This window comes from Marmota flaviventris, chromosome 3 (genome assembly GCF_047511675.1).
Source record: "Marmota flaviventris isolate mMarFla1 chromosome 3, mMarFla1.hap1, whole genome shotgun sequence".
Classification (NCBI taxonomy): Eukaryota; Metazoa; Chordata; class Mammalia; order Rodentia; family Sciuridae; genus Marmota; species Marmota flaviventris.
The window spans coordinates 126,022,551-126,046,329 of NC_092500.1; the positions used below are offsets into that span (position 1 = coordinate 126,022,551).

A 23,779-nucleotide genomic window follows, 5' to 3' on the forward strand; every position below is an offset into this window, starting at 1 on the left:
ATTACTAGCCAAAGAATCCACAGAGAAACAACCTAAAATGTCCACTTTAAATTAATCTCAACACTACAAGACAACAACACCTCAAGGCACATCATTAAGACAAGGCTGCTTATTAAGAATATTCTCACATAACAGATTTCTAAGCAGAAACAATAAAGGCCAGAAGGGCATAGAGTGATGTACTTAAGACCTTGAAAGAAAACAGCTGTGAACTACATGACTATGTTCAGCGAAGTTATCCTTTAGAATCAAAGAAAAATAAGTCTTTTGAAGATAAGTATCAGTTAAAGGAATTTTGAATCCCTGAACCTGCACTGTAGAATATAGTGAAGCTATCCCACACACAGATTAGGAAGCAAGACAACCGAGCCACGAGAGCATAGGAAAGAACAAATCTCACTAGAAGAGCAGATAAACAAGTGAGAAGGAGGAAAAAATCAAACATTATCAATTCAGTAAATTGACAAAGCTCCAAGATGAATAAAGGAGAAAGATGTGACTATAGATTATTCAAGCTGTCCAGAAAAAAATGATAGGCAAAGAGAAATAAAAATCTGTAAGACAAAATAAGAACAACCAATAAGGTAAAGTGACCATATGAGGAAAAAACAAAGTAGGCAGCTGAAGGTTTCTATTTTCCAGGGCTGTTTGAGGCAAGATCATCATTTAAGTATATGGTGGTGTTACAATATCAGCATGCAGGAGATCTGAGAATTTATAAAATAACATGTTATAGAAAGGGCAAAAGCACATGTGAAAGACGCACACTGGAATATGGGCCAGCATGGATAGCCCATCAGAGGTTGGATTCAAATTCAAAGAGAATAGCAGGATAATTTCACATTATAACAAGATACAGTACTTGTCCATGATTCAGCAATCCTTGCCTAGTCCAGTACAGGCAGGCAAGGAGGGCATGGAGTGATGTAGTTAAAACATGAGTTAGGTAGTTAAAACAACCATTCTTGTCATTGACAGATAAAGAAGATACCATAGAATTGAGTGTACTTGAAGGTGGAGGATTATAATGGAGCATCATGTTGTCTAATCAGGATAAAAAGAACATGTGGAATCATGAGGAGAGTGGAAAACTTGGAAACTGATAAAGGAAACCATTTGGAATCTGCATGAGGATGAAATATCTGGAAAAGGAGAATCAAGAATATGTGCCATAAGGAAAAGAAACAAGAGTCAGAGAGGGAACAATGCAATGAAGATCTCAAGCTGGACAGTTAGTGATGGTCAATAGTGTGGCCATACATGGAGATGTAATGTAAGGGGAGGGTTTCAAATGGAGAAAGCCAATAATTGAGAGGCCAGGATGTTATCTCAGTTGTGTGCAAGGTTCCTGGAAGCACCAGGAACAGGAGACAGAGGAGCCTGGGGAGCCTGGTACTGCAGACTTCCTGGATGAGAGGAGTGACCAAGCTGGAGAGTGACACCAAAAGTGCTGGCAGGTACCACCTCATGGGCAAAATCAAACTTCTGGACATGGAGAAAAAGAAAAGAATTCATTAAAAATCACAAGGCACAGCAGAAATATTCTAAGAATAGAATGGATAATTAAAAACTTCATCTAAGATTTGAAAAGAAATAAAAAGCATGTTGAAAGGGAAGCACAGAGCCTCCAAATGACAAGAACTTCATTGTTCTCAGAGGACAGCCAGGTTTTTATCAGAACAAGAAAATGAAGGGGACATTAGAGGTCTTAAAATTTTAGAAGATGATAGGCTCCAATTTCCAACAGGCCCCATGGAATGTTTTCTGGGAGAGGGATGCAGTAGCATATCAATAAAGACTCAAAGGAGGTAATATCAACCAAGATCACTGAGACTGTGAGGAGGTGAAATCAAAGAAGAAAATAAGGGGAGACCAGGCCTCTCATCTCGCTGCAGTTCCCCATGATGTGGCAGAGGGGAAGATTAACAAACAGCTTTTCAATAGGATTATTATTTGGGACATGCTCTGGATAGGCCTTGAGCTCTTCCTACCCATCCAGGTAATCATGCAACACTTTCCTTACCCTCTTCCTCCTCTGCTCATGGTATCTCAAGGTCATTATGCTCCTCCAAAGTCAGTACTTACACTGATAAATCCTCTACTTTCTTCTCTCATTGAACCTGTAGTGCTCCTTAAGTTCTCAAAAAAATTTCTCTTTTTCCAAAATCACACATTTCCATAGCACCTTATGCATGGTTGTGTAGTCGGGCTGGAGTGCAAACTCCATGAGGACAGGGGCAGTGTTTTCTTCTTGTGTCTGTCTTCCTGCCTGGAATTATTTTTTTACCTACAAGTACTTTCTACTTGATTACTTTCCATCAACAAAATAAACTGACAGGTAGTCTGTCTGGTGTAGATGGATTTCAGAGTAAAGAGTCCAATATATTTGACTCCCCAAATTGTTCCTCCCTGGTTTGAAAGTTGGAGGGAGATGAAGTGTTTACTCCTAACTTCAGTTTCCTCCTCTGAAATAAATGATCACCATGATACCTATCATCAGTTGACTGTGATGATTAAGCCACATTATTTGTGGTATGGTGGGGTGGGGGAAAGGTGATAGCACACAGTAAGCAATGTGTATTACTGAGGTCTAATCATTCACTCTCTCACTAAGGAAATACAGATTGATTAATATAATCTGAGACTGCATTAGCTAATTGCTAAGAATGTTTATCAGAGCATAACTTCATGCTCCCATATGTTCAGTTCAGTCTCTGGTACTTCTCACATATTGCTATCATTGCAGATTTTCTTATATTTGCCTTTGAAACAGGATTGCAAGAGTTGGATAAAGTAATCTCTATCCAGTATTCATTATGTAGGTTTATTTCAATTTATCCATTATATTTGAATGTATAAAACTTTTCTAACAACAACCTGCAGGCATAGGACAAACACATAAAAATAGACAGTAGGTCACCTGTACATGTGATATGAGCTTCCTCCTTTGCAGAGCAAGATTGGTGTTTCCAGGGGTCAGAAGGACACTGCCAGAGAGAGCTATCAATTTCTCGACAGTGGATTCCATCTACCCAGTGGGGTCTAGAACCTTCCCTGGGAGGAACCAAGAAATCCAGAATCCCAGTGTCTCCACAGCCAAGCTGTCTGCAGATTATGGACAAGGTCATGGTATCCATAGGGCTGTGGCAGACACTGCCCCAAGTGTTGTTGTAGAAAATCTCCAGCCACCCAGCACACTTCTGGTCCTCACTCACCAGCCTGAGAGCCAGGAACTCTGACATAGAAAGGAGGAAAACAGGGCTCAGAGAGCATTCAACTCTTCCTACTGTTTCTTCTTTATTCCTAACTAGTGAGTGCTCACTGCTGACTCTACTAAAGAAATGCCCACTAGGTGGAAGACTGGAATTTTTGTCCCTTTAACGTGTTTTGCTAACTTGTACCTCTCTTTCTGTTTCTACAACAATGTAATATTACCAAATGCATAGGCAGGAACAATGATCTGGGGACTCTGTAGGAAGTGAATTCTTTGTCTGCTATCTGACTAACCATCTGACAGATCTTTAAAAAAATGAGTACAAACAGAGGAGTAGTAGAAGTGTGGAGCTCCAAATATGACTACTTCTTAATCCTGAGGGCCTGTGAATATTTGAGCTCACATTGCAAAAGGGCTTTTCAAACAAGATTAAGAAAAGAATCCTTTCTAGGCAAGAAGGGACATGCTTGTATTCCAAGTTGATTGGAAGGCTAAAGCAGGAGCATCCCATGTTCAAAGCCAGCCTCAGCAACTTAGTGAGGCTCTAAGCAACTTAATATGACTCTGTCTCAAAATAAAAAAAAAAATAAATAAACAAAAGTATCATGGTTGTGCTCCAGTGCTTGAGTCCCCTCCTTCAAGCCCAGTACCAAAATAACAAACAAAAACAAAAACAAAACAAAACAAAACAAAAATTAACAAAAGTATGCTTTCATTATGAGATTATCCTGGATCATCCTGGATAGGATTTCCCCAATGTAATGACATCCTTGTACCTGTATCCTCATAAACAGATAAGCCATTCTGGCCCTCACTAGAGTGTGATGTGAACATGGAATGGTGAGATGGTTGAAACAATTTGGGTTGAAGAAGGAAGAGGTCATACAAGGAATTCACATAATTTATAGAAGTGAAAAAAGGTAAGAAAAGGAGTCTTCCCAGAGCTCCAGCTGTTGCAGCCTGCTGACACCTTGTTTATAGCCCACACAGACCCAGGAAAGTCTTCTAACCTACACACTGTAAGGTGATACATTTGTATTGTTTTAAGACCCTCAGTCTATGGTAACTTGTTACAGAAGAAATAGAAAACTAATTCAGTGGGTCAGAATGTTGTTGCACTGGCAGGTAGCAGAAGAGTGATAACTGCTTTAAATGGACACTGTAGAGAAAGACTGTGTCAGGGGACACTGCTGAGATGGAAGGAGCTGCTGCAGCAGGAAATGGAAGCACCTAATCTTCTCCTCTGCTACAGGCACAGGAATTACGAGAGGCACCACCTCTCCTTTGCCCTGTCAGCAACTACCCAATGCCAGCCCTACGGCTCAGACACCATCCTGCAGATCCTTCTAGCCTATGCACAGAATGTATCACAGACCTGAGCAGATGACCCCAGCATCCTTTTTGTGACTGCAGTTGTGCTGCCCCCAACACTGGGAAGGGCACTGCCACAAGTGGGCCTCCTCTCCTGTGCAGTTCACTTCATCCAGCCAGATAGGCCCTGATCCCTCTCCAAAGTGAGCAGAGATGGAAGCCTCCAGGGCCACTCCACAGCCCAGCTGTCTGCACACCACATGGGCATCACTCAGGTCCCAGCTGTCATCACAGATGGAGCCCCAGGAGCCCTGCTGCAGGATCTCCACTCTCCCTGCACAGTGACTTTCCCCATCCACCAGGCGGAGCTGTCTGCTGTCTGAGGAGAGACAGAGTCATGTCAGTGCGCATTTGCACAGGGAATGGGAAGACTCTGATGCTGGGGTCCTTGCTTACCTAAGCACTTGGCAGTGTGGCCCTCTGAGGCTGCAGAGCCTGCTGGATCAGACCAGGAGTCATTGCACTGGGACAGCAGCTGGGCCTGGTTTCCTACAGATGGGAGTAGAAAGCAGGAAACTGAATTAAACTTGACAGTAATCCAGTGATGGCATCTGAAAGCTGTAGCCCATGATCAGTAACTTCCTAGCTCCTATTCAAGGATTCTGCTTCTGCTTCTGAGACACACTTCTCTCTTAAATGAAGTGTAAATCTACTAAAGTCCCAGGAATGACTTTAGGAAAGTGTGAATACAGCTCCCAGGGAAGCAAGACTTAGGAGTCAAGTTCAGAGAAAAATAAAACTATATTCAGCTATTTTTCCATGGAAGCATTTGGGCATTCAAAGGTAGTAGGTGACACTCTGAAAATTTCATCCATGTTTGCCATTTTTTCCTGGGAGTACACAAGTAAAATTTACATTGAAACAAAGAGGAGGAATCATATTTAAACAACCAGGAAACTTGTATCATATATTATAAAAGAATATTTGTCATAGAGATGATGCATCTTAGTAGAAAATAACAAAAATCCAATAAATATTTTTGAAGTATGTATAACTAAAAACTACCAAGTAAAATGATCATATATAGTTAGTAGCTAAAAATACCAGAGCATGAGTGTAACAATACTACAAGTTAACAAGAAGTAGAAAAATTAAGTGGATTAACATGGGAAAACAGAGTGAAAAACAGAAAGACAAAAACATAAGAAATATAATAGGATTCTAAGAGAGATGGTGAGAGAACCTAACATTCCTATATATTGTACAAGTTTTAGGTATTAAAACCATAATTGATTGTACAAAAATTCAAATTAGAAAATACACAAAGTGAGATATTTAACATACCTGTAGTTTTTGAAAATACCCACAAATTCTGTGACACTATATCTATTGACATGTGCAGACCATTTCTCCTGCCCTCCAATCTGGGCTCACAGCGGTGAGTTGTTTACAAGCAATAGAATGTGGTGAAGCCAGCACAGCTTGTCTTAAGAACCTTGCTAAGAAAGTCAGGCCTCCTCCTCTAACTTAGTAGGATGTTTGCTTAATGCGAAATCTACTGTGTAGAGACTATTGTGTAGGAGAGAACTTTTGCAGGTGGTTCTGTCAATTGTCCTGGATTCCAATCTTTGTCAAGTCTACAATGACCTCAGCTGCAAATGAGATCCAAGTGCAACCTCATGAGAGACCTAAAGAGGCAACTGCCAAGAGCCCTTGCCAAATTTATGAATCTGGAAATTATGGGCAAAATGAAATATATTTTTATTTGTGTTGCTATCTTTTTTTTTTGGGGGGGGGGCAGTGATGCATTAAAAAACAATACCAACTAGGACAATGATATTTACTGTGAAACAGCAATCGTACATTCCCATGTTTATTGTGACACTACTCACAACAGCTACAGTACGGAATCAGATGTCCACTGCAAGAGAAACCCATAAAGAAAATATGGTATAAATATGATCATAAAAGGAATGGTTTCTTGCCTTTTGCATCAAAATGGATGGAATCATAGGACATCATGTTTAGTTCAATAACCCAGACACAGAAAGACAAGTAGCATATAGTCTCCATCATATGTGGAAGCCAACAGGTTATTTTATGGAATTTGACAATGACACTGTGGTTATGAATTAGTCTTGTTATTATTTTAAGAATAAGGAAATATCTTATTCACCTACTCTTAACTAGTCACAGAAATATTTTACATATTTAGGGATAAATGTGGCAGAAAGAGGGGATAATACAGAAAAAATAATAGCATTGGGAAATCAGGGTTAGGGTTTATCTGGGAATTTTGTGCTATCTTTGAAACTTATTCAGAATTCTCAAATCATCAAGATAAATAATAAAATAAATGAAAGAGAAAAAGGAAAACAAAGCCACCAAAAAAGTGAATGTGAAAGCTAATTGTGGTGTTTAGATACTCGGTATCCCAGAAAAGCTTATGTGTGAGACAATGAAAGAAAGTTTACAAGTGAAATGATTGGGTTATGAACATCTTAACTTAACCAGCACATTACTCCTTTGATAGTATTAACTGGGTGTTAACAATAGTCATGATTGTTGTGGCTGGATGAGATGGGTCCCTGTTGGCATGATTTGGGGATTTATATGTTGTCTTTGTTGAGCAGAGTTCTCCCCATTTCTGTTTCTTGGTGGCCATCTGCTGACCTCATTTACCCTGCTTCACTCTTCCTCCATGATATTCTGCCTTACCTCCAACCACAAGGAATGGAGTAGGATATCTATGGACTGAGACCTCTGAAACCTTCGGCTTCAAAATAATTTTTTCTCCTAAAATTGTTCTTGTTAGGTCTTTCTGTCACAGCACAAAAAAACAGACTAAAACATTAAATGTCCTAGGATATTTTACTAAAATAAACTCATAAAAAAATAACATCAAAAACATAAAACACCAATAGTATACCTAGTGAAAGTTACGTTTAATTTCTGAGGGAAATTAGAGATATACCTTGTACATTAATTAGCTCCATATTGATATTTAGGTTAAATCCAAACTCAATCTAAAGACCATCATTCTATTATTGAATTAAATATATCACATTGTTTGTAAAATTTATTTGAAATGCAGAAGACCAAGCATGACCAATGTACTGGGCAGAAAAAAACAACACAATTAGAGCAGTTATTTTAAAGAAATATTTAAAAAAGTTAATCAGACATGCTATAAAGTTAGGATAATTAAGGAGGTGTGCATGGCTATAAGCCTAGAAAATGACAGAATGGAATGGAACAGAGCATAGAGCAAGAGTCAGAAATATCTGCACCCTATGTATTTCAAAGGTTACAAAGCAATGGGAAAAAGTCTTTTCAGTAATCATTCTGAGTCAATTGGATATCCAAACAATAATGTGAAAGTTTTTTTACACCACACACTTTATACAATACCAATTCCAGAAAGATTGTGCAACTATATGTAAAAGAAAGGTAACTAAATGCGAATAAAATACTCTTGAAAAATATTTTTATGATCTTATGATAGCAAAGTGCTTTTAAAAATGACACTAGAACACGATGAGAGCAGCAAATGTTGATATGCTGTGCTTCATTAAGAATAAGAATTTGACTCTAAAAAGAAGACCATATATAGAGGGGGCATATTATAGGACAAAGATTAATAAAGATATACAGATATATCTATATTTCCACCAAACAATATTGGCATGGTACTTTGTAGAATCATTATTTGTGTACTCAAAAAGTGCAAACAATTCAAATCTCCAAATCATTTCAATTGTTCAACATATGATACTGTGGTTATTTGGCAGAAAACTCTACAACAATAAAAATGAGAGTCAGATAAAAATACAAATATGGGTAAATTCTAAAAGTTATGTTGAGACAAAGTAGACACAAAAAGAGAACATGGTGCATGATTTCATATAAAGCTCAAAACTTGAAAAACAAAATTCCTTGGCAGCAAAAGTTAGAGTGGTCTTCTTTGGAGGGTAGGAAGGCATAGTGACTGGAGGGATGAGAGAGTCACTTCTGAAAGCTGCTTATGCTCTGTTATTCCAGGGTGAGGAATGTGACAGGGCTCTCATTCATTGTTATATAGTGTTATCTATGAATTTCAATAAATGATAATTCTTACTTAAAACCAATCCTGTTTAATTTCTTGACAGGGCTGAAAGATGAATGATCATTAAGAATCATAGTTAACCACAAAATGTCTCATTTTTTAAGTCAGCTCTCCATGCTCTCTCCTCTTAGAGACATGTCACTCAAGTACCAGTCAGCCCTGACCTCTCTTACCTGAGCAGACCACAGAGGCTGTGTTTCCATGAGCACAGGCAGGAACCCCCAGGGCAGTCACAGGACAATTCCACAAGAAGGACTCAGACCCTGAGCAGTGGAATCTGTCTCTCCAGATCTCATCTCCTCCTTCCACAAAGTACTCTCCCTTTGGGGTGGAGATGGCAACTCCACAGCCCAGCTGATGGCAAACAACATTGGCATTGGCCATATTCCAGTGGGAGGCACAGAGTGTTCTCCAGCCTCCAGAGGTCTTCATCTCCACTTGACCCTCACACTGAGAGCTGCCATTTTTCATGAGCCGAACATCTGTATATCCTGGTAGAAGACAGGGTTTAGCAACATCTCACATTTTTCTTACCCCCATAGAGTGTGTAGGGAGGTTAAAGTCCTGTTGTGAGTCTCACCTGAGCAAACAACTTGCACAGCCCCTCTGTGTGGGCAGCTACCTCCAGGACAGGGCACTCTGGGGCAGAACCAGAGGCCAGGCTCCTGCCCCTCACACTGGAACTCTTCATCCCAGACCTCTTCACCGTCCTCTCTGAAGGGAAGGTTCCCCAAGACAAATGCAGCCTTGCCACAACTCAGCTCTGCACAGATGACCTGGGCTGTGGCTAATGTGAAATTCCCATCAGATACTGGAATCCAGTCTCCTCCAGAATTCACTTCCACTCGCCCAGAGCAAGATCCGTGTCCTCCAACCAGATGCACAAATCCTATGGGAGAAAAAACAAACAACAAGTACCAGCGAATAGGAGGAGGAGGCTTCAATTCACATGTAATGATGTGGAATTTTTTGTTGTTGTTGTTTTTCAGTGTTGCAGTGTGGGGTTTGGATTCAACAGATGGTGCCTGAATGTGAATTCTTGGAGGAAGTGTGTGAAGACAAATTTTGGAGAAGGAATTTGGAAGGTCAATTCTAAATTGTTGATTAAAGAAATGAATATACACACTGCTCTACACACATGTGTATGTGTCCAAAAATGAATATATGTAGTGTGTAATATGCAGTTTTCTTTTATATGGACATATTATTCTTCATATTATAAATGTATCTGTGTGTTTGTATGACTTTCTGTGACAGTTACCTCCTTTTTTAATTAAATCCATATGTATCCACTGAAAGTGAACTCAGTGTAGAAAAAGACTAGGATCAATTTTTCACTATTTTATCCTCTGAAATTATCAATTCACAGATAATAATTCCAACTAACATAACATTAATTAATGAATGAAAAAATATCAGTACGTTTGGAAAATGACAGTTTATACTTATTTCTCATTTAGGCATGAGAAAAGAGCCCACTAAATAGTGTGAGGCTGAGATAGAAAACAGGTTATTGTGACTAAAATAATCAGGGTTCTTTAGATCGTTCTTCACATTATAGAAGAAAGAAAGGCCATTAGAAGTAGGAATAGAAATTATCGAGAGATTTGAGCTTGAGCATTGTTATTTTTTATTTTCTTTTGTGTTTTATTAAGGGTTTATTTTATTTCTAATAAACAGAGTTTTAAGACTCCATTATATAGCTACTGAAGGTGGTCGGGAAGTGATTTAAAGTATGGGTCCAGACAATTTGGGGAGACATTTGGTTATAGATGTAAAATTGTAATGTAATAGAAAGTTCAGGTAGTAATGAAGTTCAGCAATGAATCCTTTCTCAAGAAAATAGCATGTTCATTATATTTGTCCTCAAGTAAACCATCAAAGTAGAATGAATATCAAAAGCATTAATCTAACTTAATAAAATTGTTACTTAAAATACTCCATTTTCTCTTTGAAGCTGATGTATTAAAATGAAGTGTGAATGAATAAAATGTAAATACATTGATAATTCTAATTTCTATCATTATAGAGGAGTAATATAGTGTACCTTACTTATAGAGTCAAAATGCAGACATAAAAATTGCAAACTGAAATCACAAATCTTTAGGAGGTTATGTTTAAAAGAGGATGAGACCTACAGGAGCATCATAAAATCAGCCATCAATACAGTTATCCAGTGACAGGAACAAAGATCAGCCTCCAGGACAGAAACCTGGCTGGCTGAAGGCTCTGCCTCTGGATGCATCAGGTCTTCTTCTCTGTGAACTCTGGTTTCCACTCAGTTCCACCTTCACATTAAAGGTCAACATCAGCACCACCAGAGAGGGCCACCAGGTTTGCATGACTGATTGCAGTTTAAGCTGAGATAGAAACACAAACTTGCCTGAAGTGGCACTATCTCCTTTTTATTTTCTTTTAAAAAAATAATATTTGGCCCATTGCTAGCATCCGAGAGTTAGAATGTCTCAGTGGAGATCAAATAACATTATGTCCAAGTTTTATCTGAGATAATCCACTGGGGTATGAGTGCAATGTCCTCTGGTTCAAATGTTATGAGGGTATCTTTGTCTGAATTCTATTGGAATATCAAACTTTTGCAATAAACTTTTATATGATTTCAATTATTAAAAATCAGAAGAATTTCAGATAAAGAAATAGATCACCCAATGTAGGTTTCACCTTTACTCTTCTACTCTTTTTTTCTCAGTCTCTGCTTTTTTATTGATTTTTTTTAATTTAAAATTTTCGTATCTATATAGCCTGAGAGGGGGAAAGAGTAAAATCCATACAGTACATGTACTCAGACCATAACTGAGCCTCTGTCATTGTGCTGAACAGAAATTCTGAGGTGTTCAGAGGGCAGTATTGTTGCAAACTCATCAATATATTTATTTGTCTTTTTAAAAAGAGCTATTTTACCAAGAACTACTGAATGTAGAATTAATACAATTAACCAAATTCCATGAAAACTCCAAAGGACAAACAGCAAAAAATAAAGTAACTTTGAAACCTTAAGATTTGACATCTACATCTTGAACACTAGAGAACAAATTTTGCTTTTTGTGTCATAAATCAGAAGAGACAGAGACACACTTGCCCTTCAGTCCATAAGAGGGAAGCATCAAATCTCACAACAACCAATCAAGGAAAATGGTCCTGATCTGTGGCCTAAGAAACCTGGAGAATTGGCACCAGAAAGAACTGGGGGTTCAGGATTTGGCAAATAGAGTCTTTTGGTGGCTTCTCTTGTAGGGACAGACAGATGGGCAGCTCCCAGGCAAGGTCTGGGTGTAGATGCTTCCTGTATAAATAAATGAGGTGTTATGATATTTATCCTAAATCCATTCTCAGTCTCAATTTCCCTTCCTAAATCTCTCTATCTGAATTCTCTAGTACCCTGAATACCTCAACTTTATGTTGGGGGTATCTTTGTCTTAGGCACTGAATTCTATTGGAATATCAAACCTTTGCAATAAACTTTTATATAATTTCCATTATTAAAAATCAGAAGTATTTCTGTTTTATGATGTCTCCTCATTCATCACTCCAAAATCTTATCTTATGTTTAGGCCGTTTTCATGGCTAAGTTTAAAGCTCCACAGTGATAAATGCTGTTGGCAGTGTTAAATGTGTTAAAAGTTACTAAAAATGATATACCACTGAAGAGGCTCATGTGCTACATCCTTATGTCCTGACAGAGAAGACAGAACCTGGGGAGAGTAAGTGACTTTTAGAAGTTAGAGATAAGCTGGCATCCAGGCCTGTCTACTATATCCTCATTTATGACTCTCAGCAACAGCTCCTCTTGCTTTCATGCCCCTCCTTTCCTACTCCCCCCACACCCCTTCAACCAGCCCCTCCATAGAGGATATACCCTGTGCCTTTCTCTGGTGCTGCATCTCTACTCTTATTTCACAGAGGTGGCCTCCACTTTATCAACTGGGTTTATTTGCAAAAACACTTCAGTCAAGTCCCAGAAGGGTTGTAGAAACCTGGCCTTCAGGAAACTACTCTTTCTGTACCTGTGCCAGCTCCTGGGAGATCCTCAATTCTCCACATGCAAGCTTTTACAAAACTAGGGTTCTCTCCCCTTGTGGAAATGGCCTCTCTCACTTCCCATCACTATCAGAACTTTTGGGCTCAAATTTATCCAGGTAAACTAAAGAGGCAGGATGACCAGGTTGATTTCCAACACATTTCATTAAGACTACACCTTTGTTTCTTCCCAAAAGACCAACATTTCCTGCTCCACCTTTTCTGTAGCTGGGGCTCATCTGCATCTAACCAACTCTCCAGGATGTTGATCATAAGCCTTGTTTCTGAATCCACCTGTCTCCTCGTTCATCACTCCAAAACCTTATTATACACTATGACACAGAACTGTGTCACCTGAATAGATGGGAATGTCTCCATTAGATGTGGTATTAGGCCAGGCTGAGGTGCACATAGATCCCAGTATCTTCCTTGAAGACCAAACTTGCCCTGTATTCTTGGGCTTCCCAGTCATCTCCGAAAGCCAGGAAATTGAGGCAGTATGACTTCCCATAGAGGCAGAGCAGGGGACAAAGAGTGAGGTCAATGAATGCTCAGAAATGGGCAAAATGTGTGTGATCAGGAAAGGGTAAAATGGGGAAGAGTGGTTTTCAAAGGAGACATAATCTAAACTTTTCACCTTGACCTGATATAGGAGAGAGGTATTTGAAGAGAGTATTGACAATCTGCTTCAATGGTTTCTAATACAAATTACTAATGCCTTTTTAGAATTTGCCATGTTCCAGAAATGTTTTTAGGTATTGGGTATGAATATTTCAAGGAAATAATGAGAACAAAAACAAACAATTTCAAGTCATTTGAAGTTTATGAGAGTCCTGTTTGGGGGAAAAAAGAAGAAAAATGGCATCTGCAGAAGTTCATTGATTCACATGAATCATTCTCACTAGAGACTGCAGTCAGATCTATCTTTGTCTGATCCTTTGCTTCAGGACACATTGCTTCATTGGGCAAGTTTCAAGTTTCTTAAAAAGTTGTCATCCATGGGAACTTTGGTTCCCCCATTATGACCTCAATACCTCAACTTTGAGTTACACTTACAAATCATTCTTCTTTGACACAGCAAGGGTGTCCAGAACTCACACAAATGTACATAGATTCCCCACCCTACACGAGGGTCTTAAGTGCTGCTCAGATAATCCTTGTACGCTCTTTGTTAATCCTCTGTTGCCATTCCCCAGACCCTGGAAGTTTCCTCTATCTTCCTCAAAATGTTCCATTTTTCTCATTCTTATCAAATTTACCTCACAATGCACTTCCCTTGTATTACTGAATCCATCACATATAAACTATATAAACTTCCCTCATATCTTGTCACCCATAGCATTTTTCTCCTTTTTTCATTTAAACTTGTTTCAACTAATACCTGAAATATAAATAGTATACCTATTAGTGGAGTAAATAGATTTCTTGATACATGTGTATACTATGCTATCTTATTTCCTCAAACACTTTTCATTTCCTTTTGTGAATATTTCCAATATGCTCTCTACTTGCTTTTTGAAATAGGTTTTCTTATTGCTATTTATAGTCACTGTACTGTGCAATGGTGCACAAGAACTTCTGGTCTATCTAAGTAAAATCTATAACTGATTGATCAATCCCTATCTAGCCCTTACACTTTCGAGCCTGTGGAAATCGCAATTCCAGTCTAAACTACTAAATTTTTATGAGGTCAACTCTTTCAGGTTTCACACATAGTGAGATTAGAAGACTCTTGTCCTTTTCGCCTGACTTATTTGGTGTGTGCAAAACTGCTTACATGGTGTTTTGTGAGAGATCACAGACCTCTGGTCCTTCCTGCCAATGACATAAAAATTCTGATGTCTAAATCTGGAAAGAAAAATTGCAACTTTGCAATAATCCATAAATTCTCTTATAATGTCTTTGATCCCTGTGCCCACATACCCTATCAATCCCTATCTAGCCCTTACACTTTCGAGCCTGTGGAAATCGCAATTCCAGTCTAAACTACTAAATTTTTATGAGGTCAACTCTTTCAGGTTTCACACATAGTGAGATTAGAAGACTCTTGTCCCTTTCGCCTGACTTATTTCAATTAACCTAATGATTTTCAGGTCCATGCATGCTGCAGCAAATGGAAGGATTTCATTATTATTTTTTTTTTTTTGGCCAAGGAGTATTCCATTATGTAAATGTACTTCACTGTATTCATATATAAGTTGATGGACACTTAGATTATTTCCCTTTCAACTACTGTCAGTAGTACTGCCATAAACATGAGAGTACAGAGGTCTCTTCAACATCCTGATTTCATTTCCTTTGGATATATGCTCAGCAGTGATTACTGTATTATATGGTAACTTTGGTGGGGAGGTGGTTGTCTGATAATAGCTTTGTATTTCCTTTGTTTGTAAAGGACAGCTTTGCCATGTTCTGTATTTTTAATTTGCAAATTTTTTCTTCAGTTCTATGAAAATCTCATGCCACTCACTTCTGGTCTACATGTTTCCTGTTGGGAAACTAATTGCCAGGTGAATTAGGACACCCTATGTGTTCTTTGTGTCTTTAGTCTTGATTCCTTGAGACTCTTTGTTTTTCATCCTTGAAAGCAGTATTATAGTATGTAATGAAAAGAGCTCAAGGGTCCAGGTCAAATTTGGGTGCCCAACTAAACTTTCAGTCCCAGGCAGAGACTTAACTCTCTCCAAAGTGTGCTCCCTGGGGCTTTGGGAAGGAGTGAGGTTGGTCCTATGGCCACCAATGCTGCAAAGCTATGTCACACACTGAGGCCTCAGCCTGCCAAGGTAACACAGCCCTGTGGAGGGACCAAGGCCCTCAATGCTATGAGCTGCCTATTGCTAAAGTGGACTCATGGCCCAAGACTCCTGCAACCAGCCACAGGCTCTTCTTGAGTGTGTTCCACAGCACACAGGTCATGCTCTCTCTATGAGCTCTGTCCTACATTTGAGTCTCTAATTCCTACTAAGTACTGAGTATCATCATAATGTGCCTGGCATTGGGCTCAAAGACAAAATTCTGCATCTGTTCTTATGTCCTGCTCCTGAGACAACAGAGTATTGATTTTCTTCTGCCAACACAGGTTGGAGGAGTTGGGGTGGAGACAATCTCTTTGATGCCCAACTAAACACATTTCCAGAGTCTCAGTCTGAGCTGTGGGCTCTCTGAGAGAAAGAATCATGTCAGTGGTTATACTGTCATAGGATCAAGGATTATTGGAATCTACTGGGCATCTGCCTAGTTCTGAGTTTCAAGTCTAAGGCCTTGACTTAGACCTTTCCATTCCCCAAGAAAAATGCATATTTCTTCATGTTGGGCTGCGTGGATTAAGGGAAAGGATAACTCTTATTTTACTCTTTCTTTTGAAGTGTCTTTTCTTTTTATTATCATAAAAGCTGGAAATCACCTGCTTTCTTTTCTTTTCATACACCTGGTTTATTTTCTCTCATCAAATTGTTTGGTGTGTGCAAAACTGCTTACATGGTGTTTTGTGAGAGATCACAGACCTCTGGTCCTTCCTGCCAATGACATAAAAATTCTGATGTCTAAATCTGGAAAGAAAAATTGCAACTTTGCAATAATCCATAAATTCTCTTATAATGTCTTTGATCCCTGTGCCCACATACCCACTAACCCAGTACAAAAATATTTCTGACTATACTTCTACAAACACTCAATTCAACTGAGAAAAGTAGGGCCTCATTCTTGGCTGTCCTTTGAAAAGCGCTGCAAACAGAGTGTGTGTGCTAATTTATTTGTAATCCTAAGGAAAAAAAACCCTTTAAATTAGAGAAACAAAGGTATGAAAATTGACTTTAAGTTAAAATGGTCTACAAAAAAAATATCTTGTGAAGTAAGAGAGTTGAGAAGCAAAAGGACACTATCAGACATTTACAGGACAGGAATAAATGAAGTCTGTCATCCACTGTTACCCCTGAATCCTCAGATTCAGGAAAAGATCTCTTAGTCCTCTCTGAACAATTCACCTCTTATTCCTCCAGAGATAAGACATTACTTTCTGGAACTTTCCATTCTCTTAGATAGTGAAGAATACACTGACCATACCTGAGCAGATGACTCCTGCATCATTATAGTGCCCACAGTTGTTCTTTCCCAAGCCCAGGGCAGGGCAATTCCACAAGTAGTCCTCCTTTCCTGTGCACACCAGCTTTGTCAGCCAGATGGGTCCAGATCCCTCTCCAAAGTGTGCATAGAACAAGGCATTGAAGGCTACTCCACAGCCCAGTTGTCTGCACACCACGTGGGCATCATTCAGGTCCCAGCTGTCACCACAGACAGTGCCCCAGGAATGCTGGTGAATGATCTCCACTCTGCCTGCACAACGACTGCCACCATCCACCAGGCAGAGCTGTGGGCTCTCTGAGGGAAAGAATCATATCAATGGTTATATTTAAAAGGAGAATGGGAAAGGTTGTCTTGTCATGTGGTACTGCCTTCCCAACCAAGCAGTTGGCAGCATGAACTTTCAGAATGCAGAACTTACTGAGTAAGACATGGAATCATTCATTATACTAGGGTAGCAGGTAAGTCTGAGTTTCTAACATAACCTGAGAAAATTAATTGTGAAAAAAATAAGAAATGAAATCAAACACAACATAATCAAGTGAGTAGTCTTAGCTAGAAGTTATTATGTAGATCTGGTCAGAGTAAAACTTGCTGTTGGTAGAGTTCTGCATATTATGTGACAAAACTATTTGAGAAATGCCAAAATTCCTATTTTTAGTAGCTGAAAGTGTCTTTTTCTGATTGATACTTAATTTGATTAGCTGAAAGTGTCTTTTCTGAATGAATGGGTCAGTATCCGAATTGGTTTCTTGTAAAGCACATACACGTGACTATCCATGGCCTGAAATTTGGAAGGATGAGAGCACATGGGGTAGGAAAGGGGATGAGATCTTCAGAAGTCTCAGGTGACAGCCATGAATCCAGGGTGGGGGGGGATGAAATTATTCAGGAATTAAGACTGAAAAGTGAATGGATCATAAGACAAAACATAGCTAATGTAATATATTTCACTATTGATTCTAGGCTTCATATTTCAAATATAGATATTAAAATTTAAATTTGTGTTCACTTTAGGTAGATTGGGAAACCTCCCTGAATAGATGACATCAGATATTGGCATTGCCCAAATGCCACTAGGAATCATAGAATGTTCTTATTCCCCCAATATATCCAATCTGTGCTTGGAGTTCCTGCCAAGAGTTCTTGAGGAGAAGGCAAATAGTAGAATAGAAGTACACTTTTTGTGACTCTGTGAGTGATAAGAGCCAGAGAACACAGGAGAAATTGTATTTTGAGAAGAGAAAGAGGAAGAAAACTGGGAACCAATGAAGAAATGATGAGAAATGTTGACAAAATGGGGAAGCATTAAGGCAGCCCAGAGAAAATACAAAGCAATTTTCAACTTCAACTCCAGCTGTCTTACCTGTGGGAGAAACACATTGTTCTTACAAGTTTTAGATCAAATTTGGGTTGTTGTTCTGAGATGGACACCTTCCATATAACAAGCCAGATTTGGAGAAGGAATTTATCACATTGCTCAGCAAGGTCTCAGAGTGGTATAATCAGGGGCCATCTTGAGAAGGGTACTATTGTAGGGGCAAAACTGTGCTGGAATTATAAAACAGAATCATTATAATACACGGGTCCTTTGGTCATCCCTCACAGAAACTGGATGGAAGATGTGAGCACTTACAGTCTCAGATAGGAAGACTGACTTCCACAAACTCACTGAGATGGCAGCAGAAAAAGGACTAGAAGCCTCCTTGATACGTGGTCCTTCTCTATGTGAAAAGAAGTGATTCCGGTCTCATGTGGCTGCACAGAGAGGCCTGGATTGAAAGCTCAGAGATCAAATCTGATGATTCACCCCATTCCTGTGCCCCATCTCCTGGGTGGAGCTCACTAGTTTGATTGCTTGCACCACTCTTCACAGGAATTCCAGAGACTCACCATGGCTAGGACATTTGGCTAGACCCCAAGGACACGAGGTCCCTGGAACAAGTGTGGGCCCACCAGTTGGGTCCACAAATCACTGGCACTTGATTGCTGAGCCACATCCCCAGTCTTATTTTGTATTATATAGAGAGACAGGATCTCATTGAGTTGCTTAGTGTCTCATCTGGCTGTTGCTGCGGCTGGCTTTGAACTAGCAATTCTCCTTGCCTCAGCCTCCTGAGCTGCTAGTATTACAGGTGTTCACCACCATACCTGCTCCTAGCTCATTTTGATGGAATTCAAAGGATCTACAGTTGGCTTCTTTTTTAGCCTAGGGACACCTGCTGGATTCAAATGTTAAATGACCAGGAAAGAGGTGTCTAAATGACAAGGGAAGAGGTGTCTGTATGCAAGTATTTTGTCTGGGAGGATTTTTGACATATTTTTTAATACCTACATTATTATATTTACCTTATTAGTATATATTTAATGCATTTTTAAAAACCTTTAAATGAAAATTTCTTTCTCATCTTTTTTATATAAAATGATTTTCTTGTTATTTTTTATTCCTCTTCTTCTCTATGAGTTTCTTCCTTTTTGAATTATTTTTCCTTTTATTAATTTACTTTCTTGTTCATTCTATATTTATTCTTTAGTTGTTATTGATTTTAAATGATTATTATTATATTTTATAGTATTTTTATAGCTGATTTATGTGTCTGTGGTAGCTACTGCTGTTATTCATTTTCTTCTTTCTCAATTATGATCATGATTAAACCAAGAGCCTTGAACAGTTTTGGGTGTGCTGTGCCACTAAATTATACTTCTAGCCACAAGAGTGAGGTTGTACCTTAATATTATCATGACCTAGCCCTGCTCACGCCTTGGTGGGTGTTATGGTTTGAATGTGAGGTGCCCCCCAAAGCTCCTGATAAGACAATGCAAAAGTTTTAGAGGAGAAATGATTGGGTTATAAGAGTTAAGACTCTCATAAGTCTTAATCCAATTGGTGAATTGATCTTCTGATGGGATTAAGTCAGAGGTAATACTATTCTTTGAATTACAGAAGAGACTAGAGAGTTGGGTGTAATGAAGGTGGATGATTATAATGGGATATTATTTCATTTAATCAGGGTAAGAATCACATGTACAATCATGAGGAGAGTGGAAAACTGCAAAACTGATAAGGGAAAACATTTAGAATCTGCATGAGGATAAAATATCTGGAAAAGTTGCATCATAAATATGTGTCATAAGGAAAAGAAGCAACAGTCAGAGAAGTGAATAATGCCACCAAGATCCCAAGCTGGAGAGTTAGTGATGGTCAAAAGGGTGGCTATAGATGGAGATGGGTGTGAGGGAGCATTTCAAAGGGAGAAATTCAGGTCTGGAGAGGCCAGGATGTTATCTCAGTTGTGTTCAAGGATGCTGGCAGCACCAGGAACAGGAGACAGAGGAGCCTGGTGAGCCTGGTACTGAAGCCTTCCTGGATGAGGGGGAGTGACCAGGCTGGAGAGTGACACCAACAGAAGTGGTGGCCAGTGTCACCTCATGTGGCAAATTTAATGTTTCTGGACGTGGAGAAAAAGGAAAGAAATTGTTGAAAATGAAAAGGTGAGGCAAAAATATTCTGTTTTGGCCAGAAAAAGATTTCATGTTTAAAAGGAAATGCAGAGCCTCCTACTAATAAGAAAATCATTGTTTCTAGAGGGTACCAGGTTTTTATCAGAGCATGAGTCTGAAGGGCACATTACACATTACAGTTCTTTCTTTTAAATATTTACTTTTTAGTTGTAGTTGGACACGATACCTTTATTTTATTTACTTATTTTTATGTGGTGCTGAAGATTGAACCCAGGGCCTTGTGTGTGCTAGGCAAGTGCTCTACCTCTGAGCCACAACCCCAGCCCTTCAGTATAGTTCATAAGAAGTTAGAAGATATTGGGCTCCAATTTCATTCAGTCCCCATTAATGTTTCCTGAGAGAGAGATGAAGTGGGCAACTTAGTTTGCAGTAGTATATGGCTCAGAGGAACAGTATCAACCAAGACCACTGGCACTGTAGGAGATCAATTCAAGAGGAAAATGAGGGGAGATCAGGCCCCTCATCTCATAGCACTTCCTCATGATGTGCCAGAGAAGAAGATTAAGAAACAGCTTTTCAACAAGATCGTTATTGGGTCATGTGTGGGAGAGGTGTTGTGCTCTTCTTACCCATCCAGGTAATCAGGCATTGCTCTTCTCCATCCTCCTCCTGCTCTGCTCAGGACGAGACTGCATCAGTAACTGAAGGTCACCATGCTCTTTTTACCTCAGTAATTACACTGAAAAAATGCTCTACTTTCTTCCTGCATTGCACTTCTACTCCTCCTTTCTTTCTCAACCTAAATATGGTTTCTCTCTTCCTCAATGCAGATATTTGTACAGCACCTACCATGCCTTCCTGACACTAAACTTCATGCATGCTGTGTGTCATCAGGCTGGAGTGAAAACTCCATGAGAGAAGGGATGGTAATTTCTTCATGTGTCTGTTTTCCTGCCTGAAAGTAAGTTTCTACCTACAAATCACCCAATTACTTATCATCAACAAACTAATCTGAGAGGTTGTCTGACTGCTGTAGTGGATTCCAGAATAAACAGCCCAGTGTATTGAATTCCCCAAGTTGCCACTCACTTAATTGAAAGTGTGAGAAAGATGAAGTGCTTACTCCAAACCTCATTTTCCTCATCTGAAATAAATGATCACCCTAATGCCTACTAAGCCTTTAATGTGATGATTAAGCTTCATGATGTGTGGTGATAGTGGGGAAGGAAGTGATAGCTCATAGCTAATAATGTATATTACTGAGGTTCAATCATTCACCATCTCACTAAGGAAATATAGAGTAATTAATACAATGTAAGACTGCATTAGCTAATTGCTAAGAATGTTTATCAGAGTGTAATTATATGCTCCCATATGCTAAGTTCGCTATCTGGTACTTTTCACATAAATCACTATCATTGCTGGTTTTCTCACATCTGCCTTGAAACAGGATTGCAACAGGTGGGTCAAGTAATTTCTATCCAGTATTCATTTTGTAGACTTATTTCAACTCATCCATTATTTTTAAATATATGAACCTTTCCTGACAACAACCTACAGGTATAGGACCAACAAATAGAAGTGGACAGTAGGTCACCTGTACATGTGATATGAGCTTCCTCATTTGGTGAGCAAGATTGATGTTTCCAGGGGTCGGAAGGACACTGCCAGAGAGATGTGTCAGTTTTTCGACAGCGAATTCCATCCACCCAGCGGGGTCTAGAACCTTCCCTGGAAGGAACCAAGAAATCCAGAGTCCCAGTATCCCCACAGCCAAGTTGTCTGCAGATCACGGACAAGGTCACAGCTTCCATTGGGCTGTGGAAGATGCTGCCCCAGGTGTTGTTGTAGAAAACCTCCAGCCACCCAGCACACTCCTGGTCCTCACTCACCAACCTGAGAGCCAGGAAGTCTAAAAGCAAGAGGAGGAAAACAGGGGTCAGGGAGTATTCAACTCTTACTGCTGTTTTTTTTTTTTTTTTTTTTTTCTTTATTCCTAAGTAGTTAGTGTTCACTGCTGACTCTGCTGAAGAAATGTCCACTAGGTGGAAGACTGCAAGTTTTGTCCCTTTAACTTGTTTTGCTAACTTGTACCTCTCTTTCTGTTTCTACAACAATGTAATATAAACAAATGAACAGGAGGAACAGGGACCTGGGGGCTCCGTGGAAAAGAAACTTTATTTACTATCTGACAAACCATCTGACAGATCCTAGAAAAGGAGGCTGGACAGAGCGGTGGCAGAATAGTGAAGATCCAAATATGTCCACTCCCTGATCTTGGGAGTGTGTGGATATATTGCATCATTGCCAAAGTGCTTTTAAGACACAATTAAGAAAAGATCCTTTTGTGGATTATTCTGGATCAGCCTGAATTAATAGCTGAGTGCAATCTAATCATATCCCCAGAGCCCTATCATCAAAAGCAGATAGTTCTTTCTGCCCCTCATCAGAGGGAGATGTGAATATGAAAAGATGATCAGAGGATTGCACTGTTGTCGTTTTGAAGAAAAAAGAAGCCATGAGACAAGGAATGTAGTCAAATTCTAGAAGCTTCAAAAGGAAGGAAATGAGTCTTCCCAGAGTTTCAGCTGTTACAGCCTGCTCACATCTTGTTTATAGCCCACATAGACCTTGTTCAATATTCTAATCTACACACCATAGGATGTGTAGATTATTACTTTATATATATATATATATATATATATATATATATATATATATATATGTGTGTGTGTGTGTGTGTGTGTGTGTGTGTGTGTTGTTTTGAGTCACTCAGTCTATGGTAACTTGTTACAGCAGAAATAGAAATCTGACTCAGTGGGTCAGGATGTTGCACCCACAGGTCACAGAAGAGTGATTACTGCTTTTAATGAGCACTGTAGAGAATGACTGTGACAGGGGATAGTGCTGAGAAGGAAGGAGCAGAAGCTCAGTTGCTGCAGCAGAAAACAGAAACACCTCATGTTCTCTTTTGGAAGATCAAGAATTTTCCTTCCCCTCTGCCCTGTCCCAACCCCTGTACAATGCTCAGACACCATCCTGCAGACCTTCCCAGACCTCTCAGCCTGTGCACAGACCTGAGCAGATGACCCCTGCATCCTTCTTGTGACTGCAGTTTTGCTGCCCCCAGCTCTGGGAAGGGCACTGCCACAGGTAGGCCTCCTCTCCTGTGCAGTTCAGCTCATCCAGCCAGATGGGCCCTGATCCCTCTCCAAAGTGAGCAGAGATGGTGGCCTCCAAGGCCACACCACAGCCCAGCTGTCTGCACACCACATGGGCATCACTCAGTTCCCAGCTGTCATCACAGATGGAGCCCCAGGAACCCTGCTGCAGGATCTCCACTCTCCCTGCGCAGTGACTTCCCCCGTCCACCAGGCGGAGCTGTCTGCTGTCTGAGGAGAGACAGGGTCATGTCAGTGGGCATTTATACAGGAAATGGGAAGGCTCTGGTGCTGGGGGCCTTGCTCACCTGAGCAATTGGCAATTTGGCCCTCTGAGGCTGCAGAGCCTGCTGGGTCTGACCAGGAGTCATTGCACTGCGGTAGCATCTGGGTCTGGCTTCCTACCAAAGG

At 39.8% G+C, this 23,779-nt stretch overlaps 1 protein-coding gene across 1 annotated transcript in view; it reads right to left on the reverse strand.

The window, feature by feature from the left end:
* LOC114104822 (uncharacterized) overlaps window positions 1–23,779 on the reverse strand; it is a 419,591-nt gene that overhangs the window by 33,007 nt on the left and 362,805 nt on the right. The window contains 9 exon segments of the mRNA XM_071609308.1: window positions 2,921–3,235; window positions 4,590–4,904; window positions 4,982–5,074; window positions 8,804–9,121; window positions 9,211–9,519; window positions 16,728–17,042; window positions 21,805–22,119; window positions 23,285–23,599; window positions 23,677–23,769. Coding sequence (XP_071465409.1) covers window positions 2,921–3,235; window positions 4,590–4,904; window positions 4,982–5,074; window positions 8,804–9,121; window positions 9,211–9,519; window positions 16,728–17,042; window positions 21,805–22,119; window positions 23,285–23,599; window positions 23,677–23,769 — 2,388 coding nt within the window.